This window comes from Cydia strobilella, chromosome 13 (genome assembly GCF_947568885.1).
Source record: "Cydia strobilella chromosome 13, ilCydStro3.1, whole genome shotgun sequence".
Classification (NCBI taxonomy): domain Eukaryota; kingdom Metazoa; phylum Arthropoda; class Insecta; order Lepidoptera; family Tortricidae; genus Cydia; species Cydia strobilella.
In genome coordinates, this window is record NC_086053.1 from 13,362,187 (window position 1) to 13,384,761 (window position 22,575).

The following is a 22,575-nucleotide window of genomic DNA, read 5'->3' on the forward strand; positions in this document are numbered from 1 at the left end:
ATACTCTCTACCGAGGCTCTTATATTTATTACGTTTTAAAATTTCGGCGCTTTCCGCCGCTCCGCCCGCTTTTACATTTTATTATTTAATATAGTTGTCATGTCCAATCTTAATTCCAAGTAATGAACAGATTGCCAACTATTGGAATCAGGCGGTTAAACATAAGACGTTTTACAATAATTGGATCCTTAAATTACGTCCAAAAGAGAGGTATGGGCACTGTGAATGTCATCGCGCTTTGTGTTGTAGGGCACAGCACAGCGGATGCAGATCTAGAGCAGAGCCCAACTAGGGAAGTACCTCCACCTTACAGAAAACCGCTGCCAAATAACACTAGACCCTACTCAGTGTTGTGTTCCTGCCGGTGAGTAAGGTTGCCAGAGCGCAACGTGGTGCGGAGTGCTAGGGTCGGCAAAGCGCATGTAGCTCCTCTGGAGTTGCAGGCGTACATAGGTTACGGAGACTGCTTAACATAAGGCGGGCCGTATGCTTGTTTGCAACCGACGTAGTACAAAAAAATCATAAGAAAATTACGCATCATTTAAAGTGCACAGGTATGTTTGTATCGTAGTATAGATACTACTCAAGAGCAATGAAAAATTTAACATAGTTCAATTTGTATGAACCGTTTTAATAATTTTTGAGTGGTGTTTCATAAATTTGAAGTGCCAAAAAATGAAAAAAAAAACGATCTGCAAAGCCAATAAATCGCAGCCAATATCACCCAAGCTCAAGCTCGAGTGTCAACAATTAAGCGAACAATTTACAAACAAATTAGCTCTCGCCCATTTAATCTTACAACAATCACTTAACGAAAACCAACGCTTACTAAACGACAAAATCGCCCCAAAATTCACAACGTTGTAATCTATCAAAAACACATGTCAACTTGCAACCTTGTCACTCTTAACCTAAAATAACCATTTAACATTGATCCCCTCACCCTTCGCAAGTAAACGGGAATAGAAAGAACGAGGGGCAGTTTTAAGACCAATAGGTATCATTTTAGACTGGTATGGTCCGCCGCTTGAGTAAGCGGTGTTTCTCACTGTAGGGGGCTCATAATTACCTACAGTTTGGCTCGTTTGTTTGCGTTTCGCTACTCCGCCGGGTTAAATAATAACAAATGTATTGTTTAGTGCAGTGTGAAGTGTGTAATGGCTCTTTAGCGGGTGGTCTGCAATTGGTTCCTTTGTCTCGCTCTATAAAGGGAATGGAAGCTTTTATTCAGCTGTTTTAAGGGCACTCGGAGCGATTTTGCAACAATGAACTATCACCTCTTTTATTTTTTAGTAGATTGGTTTGTGCTTGTGGTATGTGTGGTTTTTGCATTTTTAAACTTTACGAGTATTATCTGCTAATAATAGACTACAAGGATGATACGTAAAATATCCCTTTTTATTAAGATTTAATGACATAGTGATCATAACGAAAGTACATGTGTTACAAACGTATCAAGTAGAAAATTATTATTAGACACAATATCTATAAGTACAGACAGAAACTGGTCAGAGCTACCCTGTATGTATTTTTATATGTTAAAGTCATATCTATTGCATACGAAACCTTAGCTAAGATATCCAACCAAAATAACAAAAAAGACTAAAATTTAAATAACTAAGTTGTCAAAAAAAAATCCCCTCCCTCCTCTCCTATTAGCGAAAAGACGAAACGCAAAAACACCCTTCATCTTAAAAGCGTCTGCTTCACATGATTAACCATACAAAATGAATTCCAAACAACTTTTAAACACACATTAGAACCGTAAGTCTCTGCACTCACCTACTTAAAAGTTTCTACCTGCGTAATTATGTCAGCGCAGCTTATGTTTTAAAACACTTCATACGGGAAAGTTAAAGCTTAATGACTACTGAAAATATGCTGAGAAAATGGAACTTTGTGATATGATGCTCCTTTAAAACCAAGGGCTCCGATATGGGTCGGGGTTGAAATACAATTTCGTACCCTTGGCAGTTGAGAGAGGGTTGAAACACTTGGAATGTTCCTATGGAAATCACATGTGTCAGCTTTGCTTGACATGAAAATGGTTAGAATCTGTGACGGGGCGGGGTTTGGTTTTTTATTATCCTACATTTTTATTCCCTGTTAATGCCCTTTGCGAATTTCACCATTTTATTGTTTTAAGGCAGTACGTAAAAAAACCTCAAAGAGGGAAACCTATTAATACCTTTTAACGCTCTTTAGTAGTATTTTAACGTTCTTTACGATTATTTATTTATTTACAATTCAGACTATACTTACCTATCATTCATATGGTTGGAGAGCCGGCAGTAAAGTTTCGAACCAACGTGATACCGCGATGAGATGCACAATGGTTTCCCATAAAACTGATGCTAAGTCCGAATTTGATAGTCTGCCACGGCGGAACTAGCCGAAAGTACAAAAAAAATAGCCACTTCCGGTGCGAAAAAGGGGGGGTCATTTAACCCATCTGATACTACAATAAAAGCTATGGCATCAGTTAGAAATTTACTGGTAGATACAGAAAAGCGAAATCTGCCAGTATGATTCCTGCCGGAAGTGCTTGGCATACGCTCTCAAAGGTGACCATCAGGACCCCTAAATTAACCCATCTGATACCAGCATGAAACCAATTCCAGTCGGTAGATATGAACCTTCTCTTCAGGAATATATAAGTCTGCCAGGGCGCTTTCAGCCGAAACACCTTGACATACGAGATTATGTGGCGCAACATCCGTGGTACCCGTATAACCCGTATTTTGGAATTGTACATATTACGGACATTTCAAATACTGCAGGCTTATTAATTTATTACTCTATGCTTATATTTGTATATTATTACGTTATTAATAACACATATTTATAATAAATTAAGTTAAAATAAATTAAATAATGTGATTAATATGATTAATAGTCATTGAATCAGTCTATATGAATCGTTTGTCTTTGTCTGTCATTTTGACTTATGTATTTGTAAGAAAAGGATAAAACATAATTTAACTAATTCAGGCTCGTAAAGTTTAACGAATAAGGGGGTATTAGTATTCATAGCTAAATCAGGCTTGTAATGCGACATAAAATGATTTTTGGTGGTTTCTTTTACGCTTGAGGCGTTTTTTCACCTATTTGGTGTATCTAATCACTATCTTATGTAGGGGAGAGAGGGGCAAGACGAGTAAGACGGGGTAGCGGCTTTATATGGCGAAACGACTGACCAACCATCAGAATCCCGTTAACGCATGACGATGCGTCGCCATCATAGCAATCAGTTCGCACAGTGACCGGCTAGACAAATGGTGTCGTTAATTATTTATTTGCAAAAAAACTGTTTTTGTCATATTCCTTGTTATTTTTAGGGTTCCGTACCCAAAGGGTAAAAACGGGACCCTATAACTAAGACTCCGCTTTCTGTCTGTCTGTCTGTCTGTCCGTCTGTCACCAGGCTGTATCTCATCAACCGTGATAGCTAGACAGATGAAATTTTCACAGATGATGTATTTCTGTTGCCGTTATAACAAACTATAACTAATTGTTTATAACACCTGTATTCATTACCTGTAATGCACAATTGATGAATAAATGATACTAAAAACATAATAAAATAAATATTTAAGTGGGGTTCCCATACAACAAACGTGACTTTTTTGCCATTTTTTGCGTAATGGTATTATGGTACGGAACCTTACGTGCGCGAGTCCGACTCGCACTTGGCCGGTTTTTGTGTTTTATTTGGTTTGCGTTTGTTTCCTTATTATCACCAGCACATATATACTGTTAATTTATTCCTATGGCCCAGCAATCACGCCAACAGCTAAGGACTTGTTTGGTTTCAAGTACGGTTTATTTTACAAAAAACTTTCGAATTTCATTAGGCACATGGGGCAAGATGGGGTACATCTTGACGGCCGTAGTTTTAAAGTGATAAACTGATGAAGAATTGCGGATTTGAATTTATTTATTCTTCAACATCAACATCAAACATTTATTCAGCAAATAGGCCACAGGGGCACTTTTACATGTCAATTTTTACAAACAATAAAATTAACCCAACAAACAATAAAATTAACAAGGGAAGATGGGGTACATGTTAGCTGTAAACACATTTTCTGTCTCTCAGACGACTTAAGAAATAAAAGTAAAACAGTTCGTGAGAAGTTATCAGACGATGGACCCAAAAGCCAAAAATTTAAGTTTTGTTTAGGCCCTAAATATAATATTTATATGAATCATTCTTATCTTGTCCCGTAGGGGTTCCCCATCTTACCATACTTGGGGGGCAAGATGGAGAGAAGGCACTTTTGGCCATTTTAATTTATTTTTAATTTTATTATCTAACTAGAGAGTTCCTAGTAAGTGTTGATTATGAAAGACTGATTACCAAAGATAAAAATAAAAATAACAAAAACTTAAAAAAATAGCATTTTCAGTTTTATTGGACTTGAAACATTAAGTATCCCGTCATGCCCACCTCTCCCCTACATTTCTTGACGTTGACGCAAAACTGACTTAGTTTAACATTCAGGGTGTTGTTTTATAACACTACAAATTGAGATAACTAAGGTCTGTTTTTTTATTCCGTAGACTAAAATGACGTTTCATATGTAAGACATGACATTTCTTAGTACCACATGAAATGTCATTTTAGTCTACGGATTACGGAATAAAAAACAGAATATAATCTATTGGAGTCTTAGTAATAGGGTCCCGTTTTTACCCTTTGGGTACGGAACCCTAAAAATGATTTAAAATGTTCATATTTGGATTATTGGTAAAAATCGTCCTTGACGTTGAAAATCCTGTCTTTTTACACCCGTTTACAATAAGTATGTAATAATAATAATTTTGTTCATTTTGGTAAATAAAGGATATTGTAATTTGAAATTATTGTATTATTTATATATAAGGTGCTAACAAATTAGCTACAGAAATTTTACGAGATGGTTGGTACTTTACACTAGAACAATTAACTTTTAATAGAAATTAAGAAAGTTTCTCATAATTTTTATTTTATTTACCGAACAAAATAAATAAACTATAATTCTATCTAAAAAATAATCATCATGTATTTAACTGCTTGTTTGTCTTAAATGTCATTTGATTTATCAGCGTGAAGTGGCCAGTTAAGTTTTATATTTAAAAGAGGTTTTAGAATCTGTTCAATGAGGTCTCATTTAATTATCTCATTAACAGAGTTTTTTTACAAAGCAAATTTGTTTTCCTATTTTCTCAAAATAATATCATAAAACTTATAATGTTTCATACTTACATATACTTCAGGAGCCGAGTACTATCAACTGTAAAGATATCGGTAGCTAATTTGTTAGCACCTTTATAAGGCAAACAAAGAAGTACAAAGCCGTAAGCAGGTATTAAATTAATGCCCAAATTATATTGTGTATATTAATAAATTTGAAATATATGTTATTAATGGCATAAAAATATACAAATATAAGCATTAGGTAATAAATCATAAGCCTGCAATAATTAAAATGTCTGTAATCTGTACAATTCCAAAATACAGGTTCCACGGATGTTGCTCACATAATCTCGTATGTCAAGGTGTTTCGGCTGAAAGCGCCCTGGCAGACTTATATATTCCTGAAGAGAAGGTTCATATCTACCGACTGGAATTGGTTTCATGCTGGTATCAGATGGGTTAATTTAGGGGTCCCGATGGTCACCTTTGAGAGCGTATGCCAAGCACTTCCGGCAGGAATCATACTGGCAGATTTCGCTTTTCTGTATCTACCAGTAAATTTCTAACTGATGCCATAGCTTTTATTGCAGTATCAGATGGGTTAAATGACCCCCCCTTTTTCGCACCGGAAGTGGCTATTTTTTTTGTACTTTCGGCTAGTTCCGCCGTGGCAGACTATCAAATTCGGACTTAGCATCAGTTTTATGGGAAACCATTGTGCATCTCATCGCGGTATCACGTTGGTTCGAAACTTTACTGCCGGCTCTTCTACCAATATGCAAGTTCGATAAACGAAACTACAATTTCAAGCAAAATTTAGTTTAAATCGAAAATTGTAACGAAATCTTATGATTTGCGGAATGGAATGGCGGACAATTTCACGCTGTCTTAGCAATTTATAGAGTCCAACTGATTCAGATTAAATTTATTAGGTACCTACACTTAACTCACCTACCTACACTCAAAGCGTAACATTGATTGCCTTAACTTTGGCTTTTTATTAGTTTTTTTTTAAGTTTTTTTACTTAGATGTATAAAATTTAGGTACAGACGTAGTTTTGATCAGAAAATAATTGCTTTTTCTTTTACATTTACGATATTGAAATCATTGTATTACGCTCGCACAGCATAAGCAGGCACTTAAAGTTATCTTAAAGTATTTAAAGCTCCTAAACACAACAAGATCAAAGCGCGTTTTTAAAACGCGGTCTGGCTGAAGCCGAGACCCGCGAGACGGTGAATAATCCACGAGATAATTTGCCAAAACAGGTTAGATGCGATACATCTTCCATTTTGTGAGAATTACACCACTCCGCGTAGAATCTAATTACTTGGCGAGGATGTGGGAATGTTGAAGGACAAGCAATAAGTGTAGTAAAGACGGAAAAAGGCTATAGTTATAGATCTAAAGAAAATACTGAACAAAGACAACAACAAGAGAGAAAAAATTATGGATCAGAAATATGAAAGATAAATGAAAAGTATGAAAAGGATGAACCTCGACAAGAAAAGAAGAAGAAGAGATCAATCTGAGGAAGCAGGTATATAAGTAGATATCAGCGGGCCCAGTCTACTACCAGACCTTCATGTCACAGATGCGGCTTTATACATGGCTTCAAGTGTCCAGCGTTTAATCAGGTATGCAAAAAGTGTAATAAATTCGGACATTACGGAAAAATGTGTAGAAATGTGAAGAATATGAATGTAGTGAATCTGTCATCGGATGAAAATGATATTGTGTTAGGTATGGTGCAAATGAATTCGATTCAAAGGAAAGAAGACTACGAGTATAAGGCCATTCAAATACATGGTCACATTATAGACTTTAAACTGGACACTGGCGCGGACTGCAATGTACTTCCATTTAGATATGTTAAAAAACTCGGATTAGAAAAACAAGAGGAAAAAATTCCAAAGAACTTATATAATTATGAGGGAACGGAGCTGAACTGCCTTGGTAAAATTAAATTAAATGGAACTTTTATGAATTATAATGTACAATTCAGATTCTATGTTATCGACTCAGTTCGCCCGATTCTACCATTGTTATGTCGTAAGTCCATATTGAAATAACTAGGAAAAAAAGCTAATTATGAACAAAAAGATAGATACTTAAGCCTGTTAGATAATAGGAACACACCAATTTCAAAAGAGTTTAATTATAAATTATAATAGGCCTTCAGAATTGTTAATGGGCAGGAAAATTAAGAATTTGTTGATGCCTGATATTAAGAAACCTAGTAAAGAAAATTGTAATGTGCAAAAATATTGTATGACAATGCATGGAAACTAAAACAGTATTATAATATCAAGATCAAAAAACTTGTCTAAGCTAATTATAAGCTACTGATCGTTTAATAAACCTAACAGCTATGCTGAGGTATTAGTGAGAAAAGCTAGCAGACACTATTTTCAAATTAAAACAGATACTGGACAAAACTTGTTGAGGAATAGAAGGTACTTAATAAATTGTAAAACTCAGAAGGAAATGAAAACTGTAAGAGATAGCCCTGTATTTTCTACTAATCAGTAAATCAAGTCAAAATGGAAAATCAATTAAGTTTAGAATATATCATGTAAATTATTAAATTGTTGAACCTAAAATACGTGTATGCCACATCCAAACCCCATATTTAATTCCTTAGCCTCTAAGAAAGAGCTCTCCGGGTCTTAGCGAGGATAACCGAGAATTTACCGGATCCAAGGAACGGGAAGAGGGGGCAAAGGGGAGAGGGGCAATTTGCCCCTAATCATGTGATGAAAAACTTAACGCCAACTTGCGCATTAGGTAATATTGTAGGGAATTGAGTATGTTCTCGATATTTGTTATTTTCCATGATAATTTGGTTGTTTCCTAATGTTGGTAGAAGATCCTAAGTAGGTATTCGTAAGTGAATCTGATTTAACTGCTCGATATGCTTCATTTAAACACTTGACGTTTTGGTCAAACTTACAGTGGGCTGTTGAATTTGCTATCGGTACAAAAAAGTACTCGCACTAATTAGTTTCGAGAGAACAGAATTTCTAGTGACGATATCGAGCGCTCGAAGATTAAAAATCGACCCCCATGCCCTTCTCCTAGCGCAACTCCCTGAGCAGTGAGCACTGAGCGGACGGACGTGTGTGCCTGGGTTCGCGGATATCACTGTTTTTGAATTGTTATATTAAGTTTTAACAAAAAAGTAATCGATTACTTGGGTTTCGTACAAGAATGGTTACAAATTTTTAATCGTTTTAGACCGTATGTTCGAATCGATGAAGTTACTAGAAAAAGGCCTCAAGAAGGCTATTCATATTTTGGCAACCGTATTATGATAAAAAAGTGCTACGATTTTTCAATAACTCTGCTGGCTGTACCTTACTGTACTGCACCTTAACCTCTGTTTGTGTGCGTTACAAGCAATTAAACACGCGTCACAATAAAGTGGCGTCTTCCACTCGGTTTGATTCCAAAGCGGACTGATTGACGGAGTGACAAACAAACCCCCATTCGGAGGGTGCGGGGTTAACTGCTTGTTTTTGTTTTATTATGTTGTTCACAGCTTTTGTTAAATATCTTATTGGATTTTTTAAAAGGTCAAAAATCTCTCGTTTTCCTATGTTGTAAGGTGGTGACACTGGAAAAGTTGGAGCCTATGCTGGAATTCAGTAGGGGTTGCTGGAGAGATTCTCTACAGCAACCCCAACTTCATTTGGCTTGTTCTCCCAAACTATAGAGGTAAAAATTTTTTCAAGTACTTAAGTACAAATTCAGTACCAATTGTGTACTAAATCCTCATATAATAAAAAATGCCAAAACACAATGTGGGGTTGCTGGAGAGCATGACGTGTCGCATCGCGCATCGTTAGCCAATGTCACACGGCGCTAGGGTTACCTCGGCCGCGGGGGGCGAATTAGCCGGGAAAATTGAAATGTGACACCACACCGGGTGATTTAATGCTGATTAGTTTTTTTTTTTCTGGAGCAAAGATAGATATAACTCCGTAATAGATGGATACAGTCTAAGGAAAAAACGTGCCTCGAAAATCAAGAAAATTTGATTCTCGTTCAGAGGGCGCTACTAGCTTTGGCCTACTGTCGTATAGATGGCGTTGACGGTTTCGTTTGTTATTTAACAATTTTAACGCATATCAGTGAAAGAAAATGGGTCAAAATCATAAAAATAATTAATGCAAATAAAAAAAATAATTTATCAATATTTAAATACATTTTATCGTATTTTTATAAATCTTCATTTTTAGTTTTAAAGTGTGTCGACAGATGGCAGTGAATTTACTGGGGTTACAAAATTTACTATGACAGTACCGCTCTAGTATAAGTTACTCTATGTCTGGAGTAAGACGATGTTGGATAAGTGACTGATTTTTGAAAATAGGTTACTGCGAATTAGACGTGTATCAAGATATGTTCTAGTTTCTAGCTTGAGGGTTTCTAATTTTTTGTCCTCCGTACAAAACTTTGTTGACGGAGCACTTATGGAATAACTTATGTGGTCTTGCAAATCGGTTAAATACGTGTTTCTCAGACTGGCGTAGATAGCTAAAATTTAAGAAGCAACTACCATCACTCATACTATGTCAAAACCGCTTATTTAATTTCTTATTTTTTATAAACGTCATGTAACCATTACCTTCAGCTATTTTAAAAATATGTACTTAACTTTATTAAGTTACTTATTATTTTTTAAATCATGATCGCTAAATAAATGATACAATCTACATAATGCCTAAATGCCATTGAACCAATATAATAACTAAAACAATGTTTGAAAGCTCTAGAAAAATCACAATACACTTCAACAGCGCAAACACTCCAAACTAACATTTTAACAAGCAATTATTTCAAAAGCGTCGCAAATTCTACAGTGCACAATCCTGTAAGTACAACCATTTCAATTTAAAATGACGTATGTGCTTTAATTTAAAGCTAAATTTAAGTTCTTTCAAAGTAAGTGTTATTACAACACTTCTGCCGAATTCGTAAGGGCTCTCTATTTGTACTTACGAAAGACTGAGTATCCGCGTACTTAGTCGCCGGCAACAACCCTATACCTACATCTAAAAAAAGGCTAGTATCATCCCTTTCACACTTCAGGTTTGAACGCAATGTGCAATAGAAACAGCGCAATTTGGTTTAGAAGAGAAGGTGAGAGAAGGGATGTTGCAATCACTTTAGCGTCTATCGTAAAATTTCTGCATTTGATTTTGAACTTTGTCTTAATTAGGATTAGGTGGATTGTCCCGTGTATTTTCTAAGAGAAGTTAACCTCACGCAAGTCTCAGAGTTGGCAGGGATGTCACAAGCACCATTGTAAGTACTCGTAATGCCTTGTTTGCCGATCATTGTTTTAGTCTCGAGGACTCTATATCAAAGTCGTATTGAATTAGATTTTTCGCTTTAGTTTCTTTGTTCGAAATAATTACTAAAGACGGCTGAAGTGTAATTTTTCGAAGAAATTTAATTGTAAGAAATCTCTTAAGCCACTTTTGGAGTGATTGAGTTCAATGAAAGAAACTTGATAGGTGTTTTTAGGATAGGTTTGTCTCTGTCTGTTTATTTATAGATACACACACACACATAGACATTGTATATTTTTGGATACTACTGAGATTACTAAGATTCAAAACATTTCTCAGTATCTATTAATTTGTTACAGTAGCATAACGTTAAAAATTAATTATTAATATTAATTTTCAGTATTAAAATCATAAAATTAGTGTTTGTTTGGCGGTGTCACAGCCTGAACTTAAATTGCGAGTATCGAGCTTATATGCATATAAAGGAATGAGAAAGAGTATACAGCAATTATTTTTTTGATCGCATCTTAATTCATACCTACCTATCGTATGAAAAATCCACAAAATATATATTTATATATGTTTATGCATCGAGCTCACGCCAATTAATAAGCCGCTACAGGCTTTCGGGTTTTAAAATCTGATTCCTAGTTTAGTTAAATTTCCTATTTCCGGGTTTCCTATTTTTATAAGCGTCGGATAGCAGTAGTATTGCTAGGAGAGACGAGTCGAATGATTACACACACAGCTACACAGAATTCTAATCGAAGAAACAGCATTGAATTAATAAATGAGTGAATGGGCTATAGTTATGTTATGGGACAGTTTCCATCCAATCTGTCGCAGTAAAAATTCAATACGGTCAAAACTTACTAAAAAGGTATGTTCCACACACCACCGCGGTCTCGCGGTAATCCAATATCTCTGACAGCTGCTCCCAAAGCTTCCTTTTTATATTTTTCGGGCGAATTATCACCGACACTCCCGCCGGACGAGGATGCGAATCAAATTGAAAGCCGACTCAATTACCAGCTCTTTTAGGGTTACCAGCATTATCGGCCTTTGTTTTTGACATTATCGTTGTATCTGCGCGGAGAACGTACTTTAGGGAACGTACATACTTACTTAGTACACTCACACTCGCAGTTTTGGTGCGTGTTTGAAATCATTTCTTAATTGCATTAACTTTGTCAGGAGAAAAAGGTGAAAAATTTTAAAAATGTAGGCGCCATTGTATAGTAAGTTAGAAACACTAATAATTACCATCATCACCATTGGATATTAACATCAAGAGTATGATTTATATCAGAGTGCGGCACTTTCGTAAATGACTTGTAAATCCAATACGAGAACAGCCGCGACTGCATATCTGGTAGGAAAAGTCACGCATTCGCGCCTAGAGTTAAGAAGAAGTTGAACACTAAACATAAGATATAAAGAAAAAAACTCATGTACATGATAGTTTCAGTTTAGGTATGAAGCAGATTAACAGTCGTCAAATTTGTAGGTCGTGTTTGCTAAGCTAAAAAATACCTAAAATTATATTTATTATCGACTATACTTAACTATCGAAGACGTATCATATTTCTCTAGTGTTAATTCCATGTAACTAAGCAAAGCATAAAAAATAATAAGGGTAGGTATCGCAGGCAAGCATTTCTTTGTTCAGAGCCAAGACCGAATTACTTTTTTTATTTAAAAAGACACTATCCGCAGACCCAGCGAAAAGCGGATATTTGGAACCCTAAACAAGTAACTATATCCAACTACACAAAAAAAATCGTACATAGTCGAATTGCCAAGTTTCCGTCAATATTTCCGCCTTCATAAATATCCTAAGTCCGCTAAGCTACAAATCATTCGGCGACACCCCTAATCCCGGTAACACGTTCCGAAAGGTGCGAAAGGGACGAAGGGGCTCATACCGTAATACCATTCCGAGATGAACGACTTAAATGCGTTACAGACCACCAGACCAACCAGACCCTTTAAAACTACGCCATCCACCATAATACCAATGAGCGGTCAAAGATCCAGTAAAATTGGTCATGTACAGCGTTCAATTCTCAACTGTTTTGGTGGTTTTGCCAACAGAGTGGCTTTTGACAATGCTAGTTAACTAATGGAAGTGGATCTGCGAGATCGACGTGTCCAAATTGGTCTTACGTGCCCATCAGTTGTGTCAATTGTGGATGGACTAGTTTAGTTTGAGAGTGAATTACGGATCGTTTTTGATCGATGGGAGAAAACTTTAATAAGTGTATTGGTATGGGTTGGATAAGTAAATTGGTCTTGGATAAGGGAATGCAACATAACCGATAAAGTGGGTATACAGTAAAGAAGGTAGTCAGCATCCAAAGTAGCAGATCAGACTACGCGTCAAAAGTATTTTCATTTCTCATGCTCTGAAAGAGGGTCATTGTTGTTCTAAAAGGTGTGCAGAAAATGATACGTGTCTGCACTAGAGCATTTTACGTTCGAAGTACGATTTTTTTAATTTTTTTACGATACGCAATTGAAATTTGAGTTTAAATGGATTTGTTATACAATTTCCATTCTAATATTTGACTCTCCATTCCATAAATAACGATACTTTTGCCTGAATTGTTAATTGAAAGTACCCTCAAGAAATACTATAAAAATGTATACTTGTCATGTTTTAAAAAAAACACATGCATTTTACTTTCCTTGTATTCGAAATGAAAAGTAGAGTGTTTAACTCGGGTGAAAGGCATCATTTCTGCCTCGGACTATTGGCGCTCTCACTGCGTTCGAGCACCAAAATACCTCGGCAGAAATGAGTGCCTTTCATCCCTTGGTTAACAATCTACTATTACCATTCTTTATACATATATGTAGAATAATTAGACTGCGGCAGATACTTTTAAACGCGAACTATAAAGATATATGTAAGATATATATTTGGAAAAGTATTCCAGGGTGGCAGATACTTTTGGTGCGTTGTTTAATACGCTAGTACTGATGCGGACTGTACATCATTTATCGCAGAGTTTCTTTAATGTATTTACATTCTACATGTACACATTATGTGCGGTAAAATTGTTCAATATAAAATACAAAATTTGAACAGCCATGGCTTACGCATCTATAAACGCTCTAAACGCGTGAACATCACATTACCCTCGACATAAAACGCCACAAAAAATAACAACCGCGAAAATTACTTTCCGAACCCCTCCGCCCATTAAGGGTTAACCAAACACTTTGCCCCGATTTCCAAACTCCCGTTTAGGCCATAAAAACCATTCGCGTAGGCCTCGAAGCGACAGCGAGCCACTAAATTCCAACAGTTTCGTGCTCAGCCGACGGAATTGGGCAATTTTTATTTGGGCATAAATAAAACACGCCCGGTTGCTCCCAGCAATTTGCCTAAAACCGAGTCGCAACGCGTGCCCAAATATTGCATGCAAATGACGTAATTTACCTAGATGTTTTTCGAGCGACATGTGGGGTTGATTCGGTGCTGTGCGGAATATATTTGTTTTCGTGTGGCGTCTTCGCGATATAAGTGTAGTTTATTAGGAATTTATTGTTGTATCAGCCTGATTGTATGTATCAAACGTGGGACAACCAGATGAAGAAATCAAGCATGTCTTTCGAGTTAGGGGTAGATTCGATGTAATCTGTAGTAAAATAAAGATAACTGCCTACACGTAGGTATCTAAGAGGTATAAGTAGGTGCCTAAATGGTTTGTGTATAATCTAGAACCTAGATACTGCTCAGAAGCGCAGAACTAAAAAAATCACAATTTAATGCAATTTTTTCTATATCGTATATCGTGACAATTACGTTTCAATTAATCCGATATAGTACACCTAAATAGTTATTTGTTATACAAGGGTGCAAAGTTGTATTTTACCCGCGAGTGTGGAATTGAAACACGAGCAAGCGAAAGGATTCTATAGTTGAACCACGAGCGAAGCGAGTGGTTCTAAAATAGAATCCTGAGCGTAGCAAGTGTTTCAACACACGAGAAGTAAAATACATTTGCACCCGTGTGTAACACAAAACTTTTCACCTCACTATAGCGAGGAAAGTGCAACATCCACAGGCGTTAGATCATCTTCATCACTGAAATCACTCATTATTTTACGATATTATAACAAAAAACTGGAAATTCTGTATTTTTACGTAAGAAGTTTTTAAGTAAAAATTTTGTTGACAATGTTGACATTTCTGACGTATGAAATGTCAATGATGCGTTTTGAAATTGCATCGACTCAACTTGTGCGTTCAGAATTATATTTAACATCATTATTAAAAAACAAACGTTTCTTATGGAACTTTAAGGTTTATGACATAAAATCATTAAATAAAGCTAAATTTGGTATTTTTTATTAGATTCTCAAACCATTTGTTTAATGAAAATTAACATCAAACGAATCATTATTATGAGCGTTTTACGTTTTGTTATCTGTCAAGCTACTTAAACACGCTCCATCCAAGGTCAAATTACTTTCCCCACTAGTGGATAAAATGCGTTTTTCCCCGCTTGTTTTAAAGGATAAAAGACAACTTTCCGAGCTAGTGAGGGGAAAAATTATATGTATTTGCGACTTGCACTTCTCTATTTACTAACCCGGGGTTAACCGGTTAAACCTGGAGTTACCATGGGTACCAGTATAATTTGACACTGGGTTAACAGTTTAACCGGTAAACCTCAGGTTAGTGTGAGTGGGGTGGCGCTTAGAATTAATATTTATTCTTCCTAGACCAAAAGACATTCAGGTACCATAACGACATCAAGAAAGTAACTAATAGCCTTACTAGTATGCACTCTACATATACTTACCTACCTACGTATGAACGGTACTATTTCCTAAATGGAATGTTGGGTAGTTTCACCTCAATTCCATTACGCAAATACCTAGCACAAGCGAACGTACACTAACCAACCAATATCTTCCGAATGCAACGGAAATAAAATCTAAAATGAATTCCACTAAAAAGTTTGCGTATCTATCGGGAATTAAAAGCTTTGCTGTTATGGCCATTGGATAACTTTTGTAGCATATGTTTGTTTTAATAAAATTTAGTTTTTTAGGTGAATTCGGTGTAGGCCAGTATAGTGCTGTAAACTTGTTCTATTAGGTAAGTTTGGTTTTTCTATATTTTCTGTAGCATAAAATCCGCGCGTGCGGCGCGCGTGTGTCCTGAAAGACTGATAGCCGAAACTACAAAGGATAGAAAGTTAAAAAATACACACCAGGAAGCAATTGTAGTGTTCAAGAGATAAGAAGCAATTTTGATAAATTGAAACCCTTAAAATAAAACTTCTATGCTCATGTAGAATATATGTGCCGTTTTCAACCAAAAGGGTTACTTATTGTCGCTTGTCAGTAAGGCGCTATTTCCATATAGCTTCAATTAGAAATCAACTTTATCGACAAGCGACAATGTGGTATCTTTTGGTTGAAAACGTCACATATAACCACCAACATACAAACACACGCGTACGAAGTCGCGGGCAACAGCTAGTGTTATTATACGATCTTAACGATCGCTTACGCTGATTGGTTCGCGTGAAATGCAATATGGGAGCCGTGTCATAACGCATATAGCTCGCACTTAGTGAAGCCTTTGACGCGCTGGCCACGACAATACGCAACTAGCTTAGACTAAGGCGACAACCATAGGTTGGAGCGAGACACAGCGATCGGACGTTTCGTTCCCACCTATGGTTGTCGCCTTAGCCTAAGCTAGTCGCGTAATGTCGTGGCCCGCGCGTTAGATGCTGAGATGTGCTACACACAAACTTTGTTAAGTATGCTACGACGTAGCACTATGAGGATAGCGTAGTACATTTCAGTTACGGCTCTGGAGCCCGATCCAGATTTACAGTTACACACAGTTAAGTACCTCCAAAAGTTAACGTAACTACCTAACAGGCCAATTCGAACAATGAGATACGTCACTTACTAGTTCTACAAACGATATGGATTGGATATGTCAGTCACTGACATATCTAATCCATATCGTTTGTGTGACTAAAGGCGCATATACATTTATACAATCATCCCCACATGCAATAAACTCCGCAAGCTATACGTTCGCGTGTAACGCTCGTATTTCACCGGTTTATGGCCAGTGTGCACCTTGCATGAGCCTCAATTTTGTATACAATAAGTAATCACATTACATTTATGACTAGCGACCCGCCCCGGCTTCGCACGGGTTTCACAAAACCTTAACAAATTATACACCTAACGGGCCAATTCGAACAATGATCTAGATATCCACTAATAGATATGAAACAGAAACGATAACGAGATATTTAAGAAAGTCATGTCAAATTTGTCATTTCCGCGATTCCGAATGTCCTCTTAAACGATCTCTTTAAGATTTGCTTAAACTTAGACATCCAATGGATATCTAATGGATATCCCAAAACTTCACAATAATTGTAGCGTGAAATGACAATTGTTTTCTCGAATCGAACTGCAAAAGATAACTAGTTGAGAACTAAACTATATTAACGTATCTATTAGATCTCGTATCTAGTAATTATCACGTTGCTCGAATTGACCGGACAGTTTTGTGTTGGCGACGTTAAGTTCTTGTTTTAGGGTTCCGTACCCAAAGGGTAAAAACAGGACCCTATTACTAAGACTTTGTTGTCCGTCTGTCACCAGGCTGTATCTCATGAACCGTGATAGCTAGACAGTTGAAATTTTCACACATGATGTATTTCTGTTGCCGCTATAACAACAAATACTAAAAACAGAATAATATAAATATTTAAATGGGGCTCCCATACAACAGTTTGTTGTTTTTTGCTGTTTTTTTGCGTAATGGTACGGAACCCTTCGTGCGCGAGTCCGACTCGCACTTGGCCGGTTTTTTTAAGTCTATGTTCAACGACTGACCTGCACTCGGGCTTCCGTGAGGTTGATCTTGAGTGCGAGGTCTTCTCTCGTGAACACGTCGGGGTAGTGCGTCTGCGCAAACGCCGTCTCCAGCTCCTCCAACTATATCAAACACAACTATACGGTTACTATATAGTAGTATAGCATTTTTACAAAGGGGGTTGTTAAGGGGGTCGTACCCTCTCTTAAGAGTCCCCGGCAAGCTCGGCCGAATTGCACCTTCCCATACAAAGGCAGTTCTGCTCGCATTTTAAAACTACGTGTTGGATTGTAATGAAACTTTGCACATACAATGACATGTGGAATATCTAGGTCTGTAATTAGGTTTTTTTTAATCTTTATTTAGGAAAAAAAGACCTTCGTTGCTGATGTAATTAGGTTATAAACAAACGAAATAGAGCAAAAACAAGATTTGTATGAAAAAAAATTCGCTATATTTTTTTTAACTATGATATCAGCTACAAAAACTAATTACAGACATAGATATACCTTATTCTATTGTCAGTACAAAGTGTCAGAGTAATCTAGCTAGTAGTTTTAAAATGAGAGCGGAACTACGTTTGTATGGAGAACCGATCTTGCCGGAGACCCTTAAGTATGTTTGTTACCACAAAGCTACATGTAGGTAAGTACTAGCTAGCTACATGTAGACTTACGTCTTACATGACTGAGATGAGATTTAGGACAAAAGACACAACTGAGAACTTGTAAAATATAAAAGAGAATTAGACTATACATAACATGGTTAATGTGGTTGTGTAATAGATGGATACAGTCTAAGGAAAAAACGTGCCTCGAAAATCACGAAAATTTGATTCTCGATCAGATGGCGCCACTACCTTTGGCCTACTCTCGTATAGAGGGCGTTGACGGTTTCGTTTGTTATTTAAAAAATTTAACGCATATCAGTGAAAGAACATGGGTCAAAATAATAAAAATAATAAATGCAAATAAAAAAAATCTTTATAATATTTAAATAAATTTAATCGTATTTTTATAAATCTTCATTTTTAGTTTTAAAGTGTGTCGATAGATGGCAGTGAATTTACTGTGGTTACAAAATTTACTATGACAGTACCGCTCTATAATATTATATCCTCTTTGGTAGTTCGAATATACCACGTAGTTGCGCTCATCTCCGCATCATTGTAAAAGCAGCCTTGTTTGAGGTTGGTTTAAGGATGACTTACTCTAGGTCCGGGCTGAGGCTTCCGATACTTCGTTTTGTATGACGGGTGATTGGTGATCACTCGATGCTTTCTATAGAAAAATTAAGTATCCCAGGTAGCATTTATACGTCATTATGAGGTCAGCGACGTCTTTATGACGTCATGATGACGTCATTGTTTGGTCATTAAGACGTCGCTGACGTCACTTTGCTACCTGGGATTGAACCGCCTGGGCTCGGACCGTTCAAGCGTGGGTCATCCTTTATTTACGTGTTTGTTACCTGCTGAAGCGTAAAGGTGGTCCTGTTCCGCCGTTGTTTCCGCCGCACAAACGTATCATCGTGTATCGCCGGGTGGTACGAGTAACTCGTGTCTGAAACAATAGAATTCGTCAGTAACATGGGCAGAGTCCGTTTATCCACATGTCTAGTATATATAAAAAATAAAAACGCGTTGGGAATCGGAGTGACATTGGAAGTACCTACTTATATCATTTATATCATTTTTCATTTGTAGTCTGCCTTTTTCCCACTCATGAAGTGTTTATACATATATGTGATGGCTTCCGTTTCGCACACTTCAATTATCTTTAAGAGTAACCGTCATTGACTCTGCAACGATTTTGAAGTAACACTATGCCTCTATAAGTGTATTTTCATATGATTTTCAAATATCTTGTCACTGCAAAGTCTGTATAGTCATAGTCTGTTGCAGATGAAGGAAACACGTAACGAGCACACACACAAAAAACGTCACATATTTCATACCTATAGACATAAAACTGTCAAATTCAATTTTGGACATTCTTACTTATCACCATATTATTTTTAGACATGAAACTGTCAAATTCAATGTTGGACATTCTTACTTTATCACCATATTATTTTTATCCGTGAGTAGTGTAAGCCGTTCGTATAAAAAAACCGCAAATTTGGCACACGCATACTAGAGGTCAAAACAAAATTTTGACCCGCATTTCCTAAAAAAATTTCCATTAGGATTTTTTTTTTCAAGTGCTGAAACATTTATTTTTTTGTATGGTTTTTTTTTTAAACCTATCGTGTGTGGTATCATTTTATGATTAATATGTACCGTATCTGCAGTACATTTTCATAAGTCTCGTAAAATAGGTATCGAAGTAGGACTGTGTCACTTTGTAAATTTGCAAAATTAAAAAAAAAATTGTTAATGACATTATTTTCAAAACTGCTTTCATGGGGTTGGAAATGAGGGTATCATTTGTGGTATATTGTACAAAAAAAATCTGCCATATCGTATCCGAAGGAGCCCTTGGCATGTTTTAAAAATTCTTTTTGTTTTAATTTTAAAAAAATGTCTGAAATGTAATGATGTGGTATATTTTTAGAATCGCCTAAGAAAAGCCCTTTCGTATGATACCACACACGATAGGTTTTAAAAAAAATCCATACAAAAAGAAAAGTTTTAGCACTCCCCTCCTAAGGGATTTTTTTTAGGAACTGCGGGTTAAAAAATTGTTTTAACCTCTAGTATGCGTGTGCCAAACGGCTAACCTGTACATCGATTTGCGGTTTTTCTTTGAAATTGGGGTCGAGCGGCTTCCACTATACCGCATAAAATCTCAAAAAAGCTTATCCGAAAGTGGTAAGATGTTAAATATTATTTTCATCTATTATGAAAATAGCTGTAGGTACTTACGGGTACGAGTATATAATATATTGCATTTGTGGTGTTTTCTTTTCTTTCTTAATACAGACTATTACAGACCAATAATGTATAAAATCCATACCATCACAAACCGAAATTACCATAAACGCAATAAAAGCTGGAGTCACCCCACGTCGTGAAAAGACCGGACACCCGCGCCATTACCTCGGCAGTCTGTCCGGGTTTGCAGTGGGGACACCCGGGAATATGAACTTTTGCTTAATTCATGCTTAATTGACTTTCGGGACTCTACTGGCGTGATGAAACAGAAATAAAATCAGTTTTTTCCTACTTAAATGTAGGTATAGGTACACACGAATGGTACACGATAACTAAATGACACCATTCGCATATAATTCTCATGCCTGTTTATCTGTTTTTATGGTTGGCACATGAATCGCACTGAATTGAAAGCTTTGTTAATAGAAATATTTCAAAAACAAATATTAATCCATGAAATAAAACTATGAAAACGGATTATATCGCGTATATTGAATTTATAATACATCACCCGTTGACCACGAACGCTGTAAAGGGTTCGAAACGTCGGGATGTATTATAAATTCAATATACGCGATATAATCCATTTTCATAGTTTTATTTCATGAGTAACTATCGCGGTAACCGAAGACAATATCAAATATTAATTGTTTATGTTTTCCAAAAAATTTTTTTTGCATGATATCTCAGTTCTTTTGTCAGCCTATAAATGATGCATTTTGCTCATACATGTAGTAAGCAAGACGCACAGGCCAATGATAATAAAATGACATCATTTCAATATCATTTAGATATCAACATGTAAGTTTGAATCGGCCTACGGCCCTTGATAAGCATCGCAGTTTTTTTATATTATTGTTATTATTCATATCCCGAGAACACTCGCTTGTGCACATAACTGAGCATTTTAAAATGCTAATTGGATTTGTATGACGTTAAATTTAAACATTCGTTAAATTGCACGATATTAATATCGCATCAATTACGTGCGGTCAACGCGAATAAAAGCGTGACTACGGTGGCACTGTATAAAGTAATATGGTGGTTACACAGACTACCATCGGCAGACTCTGCTTTATGAACCACTAGCTTAATTCTGCTCTCCTCTCATCTTCTGCATGGAATGATGATGATGATGATGATGATCATGATAGATAAAAACTATCTTATGTCCTTCCAAACTATGTCATTCAAATCGGTTCATCGGTTTAAGCGTGAAGAGGTAACAGACAGACAGACAGAGTTACTTCGCATTTATATTAAGTATGGATTTGTGAAGATAATATTAAGTAAGGAAGTAGTGTGTGAACATAGAGAGAGGCGCATTTATATTGTACAGTTGTGCAGTTATTATTATTATTGAGCTGTTGTGTGTTTATATTGTATTGTTGTTGTGTCGTAAACCGCATTTACCTTTTACTCGTTTCACATAAAAAATACATTGTTTAAATTGTGTAATGTACGGAACCCTCGGTGCGCGAGTCCGACTCGCACTTCGGTTTTTATTTTTGGATAATTGAAGTGTCGAGTTACTGATTCCCTGTCGGTCACTGGTGCCACTACGTTATATGTATCATCTTTGCAAGACGATGTTGCTTCGGTGGTCAACTGGAGTATTAAAAACAAGCTTCTTTTTAACACAGCGAAGTGTTGTGTATGTACATTCAGTCGTTCCTCTACCCCTCTTCTTGCCCAGTACACACTGGGGACCGAGACTATTGATAGAGTTTTCTCTGTGAAAGATCTTGGAGTGGTTTTTGATGAGCGCCTTACTTTTCATGAGCATATGCGGACACTCGCTAAAGGTTGTTTTCAAAAACTTGGGTTCGTGATCCGCAATGTCAAGGATTTCCGAGACACTGGGGCCATTGCGATGGTTTTCAACGCCTTAGTGAGGAGCAAGCTTGAGGCTTCATCTATTATTTGGAACCCGTACGAGTCCTCGTACGCCTTACTTCTAGAGAAAATCCAAAAGGCCTTTTTGAGATTTCTGTACAAAAAAAGATATGGGTACTACCCCTTTTTGTACCCAACAAAATTCTTACTAGGCTGCCTTGGATATAATTCTCTAGAGGTAAGGCGCAACAACATCTTGCTGACTACGGCTTGTCGCATATTGCGCGGTGACTCGGACTGCCCGGAACTGGTAGCTGGAGTCTTGAGGTTGTACGTCCCGGATATTCCTCGAGTCTGCTTGAGGCCGCGAACGCGTCCACTATTGTCTGTGCCGGCAGCGCGCACAGTATCGCACAGAAACTCGCCACTCCTCCGCGCGTTATCGCTGCTCAATGCACTCCTGACATCAGCACCAGAGTGCGACTTGTTTGCGTGGAGATGGGCGAATGTGTGCCAGGA

At 36.8% G+C, this 22,575-nt stretch overlaps 1 protein-coding gene across 1 annotated transcript in view; it reads right to left on the reverse strand.

Annotated features, from left to right (window-relative positions):
• LOC134746924 (dorsal root ganglia homeobox protein) overlaps positions 1-22,575 on the reverse strand; it is a 95,825-nt gene that overhangs the window by 43,522 nt on the left and 29,728 nt on the right. Inside the window, exons 4-5 of the mRNA XM_063681495.1 lie at positions 18,816-18,907; positions 17,366-17,467 (exon numbers count right to left, since the gene is read on the reverse strand). Of these exons, the coding sequence (XP_063537565.1) occupies positions 17,366-17,467; positions 18,816-18,907 (194 nt within the window). The remainder of the gene's footprint in view (positions 1-17,365; positions 17,468-18,815; positions 18,908-22,575) is intronic.